This window comes from Ochlerotatus camptorhynchus, unplaced genomic scaffold (assembly GCF_037179485.1).
Source record: "Ochlerotatus camptorhynchus isolate MF236.1 unplaced genomic scaffold, CSIRO-AGI_Acam_v1.1 ptg000284l, whole genome shotgun sequence".
Lineage (NCBI taxonomy): Eukaryota > Metazoa > Arthropoda > Insecta > Diptera > Culicidae > Ochlerotatus > Ochlerotatus camptorhynchus.
In genome coordinates, this window is record NW_027040773.1 from 8,542,330 (window position 1) to 8,548,551 (window position 6,222).

The window sequence follows — 6,222 nt, forward strand, 5'->3', positions numbered from 1 at the left end:
GGACCAGAAGGTGTATCAAATAGCTTATCATTGTTATTTACTTTTTATTTTATTATAATATAATATGAATTTGGCCGGTTGCTTTTGGTGCAGCTCTACTTGGTTATTTGGCTGTGTTCGGACTGGGAGGGAACTTTCCCTTTCGGTAGTGGACTGTATCGGCAGGGTGGTGGAGGAAGCAAGCGTCGATCGGAAATCAACTCGTAAGGGCTCTGAAAAGAGCTGGTGGGTTCGACGCTGCTCCAAACCAGGGATGTGTGCAAAATAAACTTGAAAGGGACGGCTACGCTAACAATTGTTTATTCTCTCCTCTTTCTCTTTACAAATTCTGCTTCTACTGCTGCTGATGTTTGCTGGTGCTTGGTCGGAAAAGAACTCTTGTTTGCACGGTGATGCATGCCTCTTTTAAAGCGGCGAGCGTTGATGTGGTCGTCGCTGATTGGTGGATGTTGTAGCCTATTGATGGTCTCGTTCTTCGCTGCTTGTTGGTTGTGTTCGTATCAGTTGACTTTCGGCGGAGACGGAACATACTCCCCCCGGTTGAGGTAACTCAACAATTACCAGGAGGTTGTACGTTATCTTCGATAGGCAGCACCGATATCTTGTTGATAGGGCGTCTGTAGCTGGAACCTCCTGCAACGACATCGACAGTTCGGACCAAACCGTCATCGCCCGGATATACGGCTATGATGCGACCCAACTTCCAGTTGAGTGGGGGTTGGTTTCGATCGTGGAGCAGAACAACCATGTTTTCACGGATGTTCGGCGTAGTTCGAAGATTCTTCTTTCTGGGTTGTAGGGTGTTCAGATAGTCGCGACTCCAAGCGCGCCAGAAATGTTCGCGCATAAGTTGCAGGTGTTGCCATCTAGTTAGACGTGCTGCCTTGACGTCTTCCAAGGATGGCTCGGGTATGGCAGTGAGAGGGCGTCCAATCAGATAGTGGGCTGGCGTGATCACCAGTGGGTCTGCCGGGTCGTTGGAGATGGTGAAAAGTGGTCGAGAATTTAGCACAGCTTCGATTTCTACCAGAACGGTGGATAGCTCCTCGAACGTGAGCTTTACGTTGCCGACAATACGCTTTAGATGGCTCTTGGCGGACTTGACTGCGGCCTCCCAAAGGCCACCGAATTCGGGTGCGTCCGGTGGGATGAAGTGCCACTCGATCTCACGGTTGCGGCAGAATTTCTCGATGGTGTTAACGGCTTGCTGATCCCGGAACTGTTGGAACAAGGCGTTCAGTTCATTGTTGGCACCTCGGAAGTTGGTTGCATTATCCGAGTGCAGCTGTTGGATCATTCCTCGTCGTCCAAGGAATCGCTTCAGGGACGCCAGAAAGGCATCGGTGCTTAAGTCGGAAACCGCTTCTAGGTGGACGGCCTTGGTGGTCATACAAACAAAGACGGCCACATATGATTTCACTAGAGCAGGACGGCGCACACCTTGCTTAATCAGGAAAGGCCCGGCGTAGTCCACTCCGGTCACGGCAAATGGGGGCGATGGTACCACTCTCGATGCTGGCAGGTTTCCCATCAGTTGGCTGGTATTGGTTGGATTAATCCGGAAGCATCTCACACACTTACGTGTAATTTGCCGGATGGTGGAGCGAGCGTTCAGAAGCCAATATCGTTGTCTCATGGCGTTCATCAGGCCAGACTGCCCGACGTGAAGCTGTTCGATGTGCATCTGTCGAATCAAAAGGCGTACCACCGGGTCCTTGTCTGGTAAGATGATGGGATGACGGCTCTCGAACGGTAGTTGTGAGCGATCGAGTCGACCGCCAACACGAAGTAGACCATCGGTATAGATAGGACGCAGGTTTGCCAACTTCTTGCAGGGTTCGTGGGCAACAACTCGTTGAATCTCGTCCGCCAAATGAACGAACTGAACCACGTGGATTATAGCTTCGGTTGCCTGTCGCAGTTCCGGTATCATCAGGTGATGGTTTGTCTTCCGCTCGGCAGGGTTCTTCATACGGCAGTTACCAACGAATCGCAAGACGTAGCCCATTACACGTTGGATTTTGCGGAAGCTGCTGTATCTGGAGAAAAATGGGAAAGGTTCCATACTCACAGCTGCGGTGACGATGACTGGTTTCAGCTCTGGCAGCAACGAATCTGGTACTTCTTCGGGTGGATCGATGTCGTATTTCACTCTCTGGAGGAACTCAGGGCCATTCCACCAAAGGTTGTTGTTCTCCAAGGCTCCAGGTAGTTGGCCGCGCGAGACGATGTCGGCAGGGTTCTGCAGCGATCTAACGTACTCCCACCGGAATCCACCAGTGTGTTCTTGTATTACAGCGATTCGGTTTCGGACGAATAATAGGAGTTGGTTGAGCGGTTTCTTGATCCAGGCTAGGACAATCGTACTGTCACACCAAAGTACAATTTCCCGGAACTCCATATCCAGGGCAGGTAATACCTTCAGAACTAATCGTATCAGCAGGAGAGCGGCGCAAAGTTCTTTTCGTGGGATGGAAAGATCGTGAAGAGGGGCCAACTTGGATTTGCTTGTCAGTAGGCGGAGCTTCGCTGAACCATCGTTGAACAGGCTTCGTAGGTAGATGCAGGCCCCGTACGCCACTGTTGAGGCATCGGAGAACCCGTGCAATTCGAACGCGACGACTCCTTGGAATGTCACGCATCTTGGGATGGCGATGTTGTGCAAATGCGACAACGAAGCTTGAAGTTCTTGCCACTTTTGCGCCGTGTCTTCATCAATTGGATCGTCCCATCCGACCTTGAGCTGCCACAACCGTTGAGCCATTAGTTTTGCCAATACGATGACTGGAGAGACCAGCCCAAGAGGGTCGAAGAATTTGGCTATCTCCGAATACATTACCCTCTTCGTAACACGTTGTTGTAATGGCGGCGGTAGCTTCGGATGGTTTGCAATGTACAGCGTATCGGCATTCGGATCCCAGAGCAAGCCAAGGACCTTGATAGCTTCGTTTACATCACGTTCTTCTAACGGTACCCTTTTTTCCTGGTCTTCCACGGGAATGCGCTCGAGAAATTCTTTGGAGTTCGAGCACCATTTATGTATCGGAAAACCACCACGTCCTAGGAGCTGCTTCAATTGTTGTTGAGCTTCGATTGCATCTTCCACCGAGTCTGCGCCGGACAGTACATCGTCCATGTACGTCTCCTCCTTTACAATGCGAGAGGCGATAGGAAAAAACTCACCTTCTTCCTCGACGAGCTGTACCAGGCACCTTGTTGCGAGGTATGGAGCGGATGCTGTACCGTAGGTAACAGTACACAGTTCCAGAACCCGTAGCTTCTGCGACGGGTGTGGTCTCCAGAAGATTCTGAGGAAACGTCGATCTTGTAGTGCTTGCAGTACCTGCCGGTACATCTTGGCAACGTCTCCAGAAAAGGCGATCTTGAACTTTCTGAAGCGTAGGACGATGAAATGCAGATCATTCTGCACCACAGGACCGACTTGCAGGACTTCGTTTAAAGACAGCTTTTCGGATGACGACTTGGCACTTGCATCGAACACGACACGACATTTTGTGCTCGAGCTGGACGGACGCAGTACAGCGTGATGTGGAAGATAATACCTCTGCTGGTTGGGAGGATCATCAGCTTCATTGATTTCACGGCAATGTCCGAGAACCTCGTACTCTCGAACGAACTCTACGTACTGCGCTTGTAGTTCGGGATTGTTCATCAGTCGTTTCTCCAGCATCAGGAACCTCTTCAGAGCTAAAGCACGGCAATCGTCCAACTGCGAAGAATTTTCGTTGAACGGCAAGCTCACGATAAATCTTCCGGACTCGTCACGCTGGTATGTGGACAGAAAGTGTGCTTCGCATGCCATCTCCTCGGTTGATAACTTGGGTACGTCCGGCACTTCCTCGATTTGCCAGAACTTGTACATCTTTCGCTCGATGTCTTCAAGAGAAACGTGGCTGGCATGCTGAACTGATACGTTTGAAATCTGTGGCTCGACGATGACACCAGATACGATCCACCCAAGGTGAGTGTCTCGCAACTGTGGCAGGTTGTCCGCCAGGTTGAGTTGGCTTGGCTTCAGTATATCAAAAAACAGCTCTGCGCCGATCAACAGGTCCACCTTATCGGGCGTGTGGAACTCGGGATCGGCAAGAACCACTCCAGCAGGGATGTCCCAATTGTTGATGTTGATCTTCGACGATGGAATTGTGCCCGTTACTTTCGGCGTCACTAGGCACTCGAGGCTGGCTTGGAAGTTGGATACTCGGGACTTGAATTTCAGCGTCACCTTGTCACGAGCGAGGGTGCGCAACGCGTTGATACCGGTGATCGAAACGTTGGCTGGCTTCTTCGGCAGACCCAGGCGATTGGCCATGTCTTCGGTCACGAAATTCACCTGGGAGCCGCTGTCCAACAGGACGCGGCATGGATGGGGATGACTCTTCTTATCAAACAACTGCACCACTGCGGTAAGCAGTAGTACCGTCTTGGTCGACTGGGCGAAGTTTGACGAACAGGTGGTGGACACAGGATGTTCCACGGGGGCAAGAATCTTCTGCACCGACGTCGACGGTTGACTCGGAGCAGCCGGAACCGGTGGCGGGATTGCCATAGATTCCGCGGAAAGAGAAATGTTTGGCATTTTCTCCTGGGTGGGTGCCCCATCATCATGGAGCAACGTGTGGTGTCGGCGCTGACACTTGTGGCACGTCTTGATTGAAGGGCAGTTCTTGGAACGGTGTCCTTTGCGCAGGCAGTTAAAGCAGACTCCTGCGGCTCGGATCTTTTCGTTCTTCTGGGAAGCGGTTAGGTTGTTCAGGGCAGTGCACTGGAAGTTCCGATGATCACCACCACAAATCTCACATGCTTGGGACGCATTGGTGGAAACTGCGTGGCTCTTCTGCGGCTGAACTCTTGAAGGTAGCTGGGCTTGTTTTGGCTTGATTGTTGGCGGCACTGACTGGAACGCTGCTTCGCAGTTTTCCAGAATCTGGCATCTGGATTTCAGGAACTCGATGACTTGGGAATACTTCAGAAGATCTCCTTTCTTCTGGGTCCCTTCCCAGGACTTACGGGTCGATTTATCAAGTGCTGAAATTATCAGATACACAATGATGTGTTCTGAAACTCCGGTGATTTGTTGCTGAAGGTAGCGCAAACTTTCGACGTGGTGAGTGGCTTCGTTCAGCAGTGTACGCAGTTCCTTATGAGACTCCGACGTCATCTTCTTGAGGAACAACAACCCACGGATGTGAGTTTCCACTATGACTCGCTTGTTCTCGTATCGGTCCGTTAAAATGGTCCAAGCTTGCTCGTAGTTACCCTCGCTTAGGAGCTTAGCGTCCAGAACTCCAGTAGCATCTCCGATAAGAGCTTTATCGAGGTGATACAATTTTATGGCATTTGTATCCCCCGAGTTGGCCATCAGGTCCTGGAAGATGGCCTTGAACTTGGGCCATGCGTCGTAACTCCCATCGAACGTTGGGATTGGTGCTTTTAACGGTTGCTGCTGGATAATCACGTGAGGTGCTGCTGGAATGGCTTGAGGAACCTTTGGAGTAGCTCGAGCTTTTGCCTCTAGCAGTAACTCTTCCACAGCATTGGATACGTCGTAGTACAGTTTCTCGAAGCTTGCGTATTCGTCATCCTGTCCATCGAGCGCTTCATCGGGTACCAGGGCTATTACCTTGCTGTGGAATTGGCTGTACTCAGCGTAGGTAACAGCCAGGTTCTTGGATAGCACACCAAGTTGTGCCAATCCAAGCGTCTCATTGATCAACGTCCGATTAATCCGCACCAACTTCATTTTCGCTTGGGAGCGCTGGCGAACCAATCCACGATATTTCTTTGCTGTAGCTTCATCCCAGTCGGCTTCCCATTCGTCGAATCCATGGAACGATCCAGATCCATCCGATGGTGACGGATTTCCTTGTTGCTGTTCGACACCAGCATCTTGCACACCATCGCGTGTCGACGAACGCGTAATAGGCATTTTCGTATTTTTACGAAATCACTTTGTCTTTAACTTGTCGCGAACGCGCACACGAACTCGATTCACTTGCTATTATTTGCGCACGACGGGCATCGGCAACAGCGGAAGCAGTTTTGTTTTGGCACTGTTTGCTAGCGTAGCTCGTCCTTTTCCCCACTCGGAAGGCGGCAGGCAGTTCGATCCTTTTGGTAGGACTGGGCAAACTTTCGGGCGAAAGCTTCTTCAAACGGCTCGCTATCCGGTTCGTGATGGACCAAATTATGTTCGGACTG

General features: G+C 51.0%; 1 protein-coding gene across 1 annotated transcript; it reads right to left on the reverse strand.

Moving 5' to 3' along the window:
* Positions 1 to 550: 550 nt before the first annotated feature.
* LOC135706631 (uncharacterized) lies at positions 551 to 5,950 on the reverse strand. The gene has a single exon (XM_065228277.1). The coding sequence runs from the start codon at positions 5,948 to 5,950 to the stop codon at positions 551 to 553; it is 5,400 nt and encodes a 1,799-aa protein (XP_065084349.1).
* Positions 5,951 to 6,222: the final 272 nt, after the last annotated feature.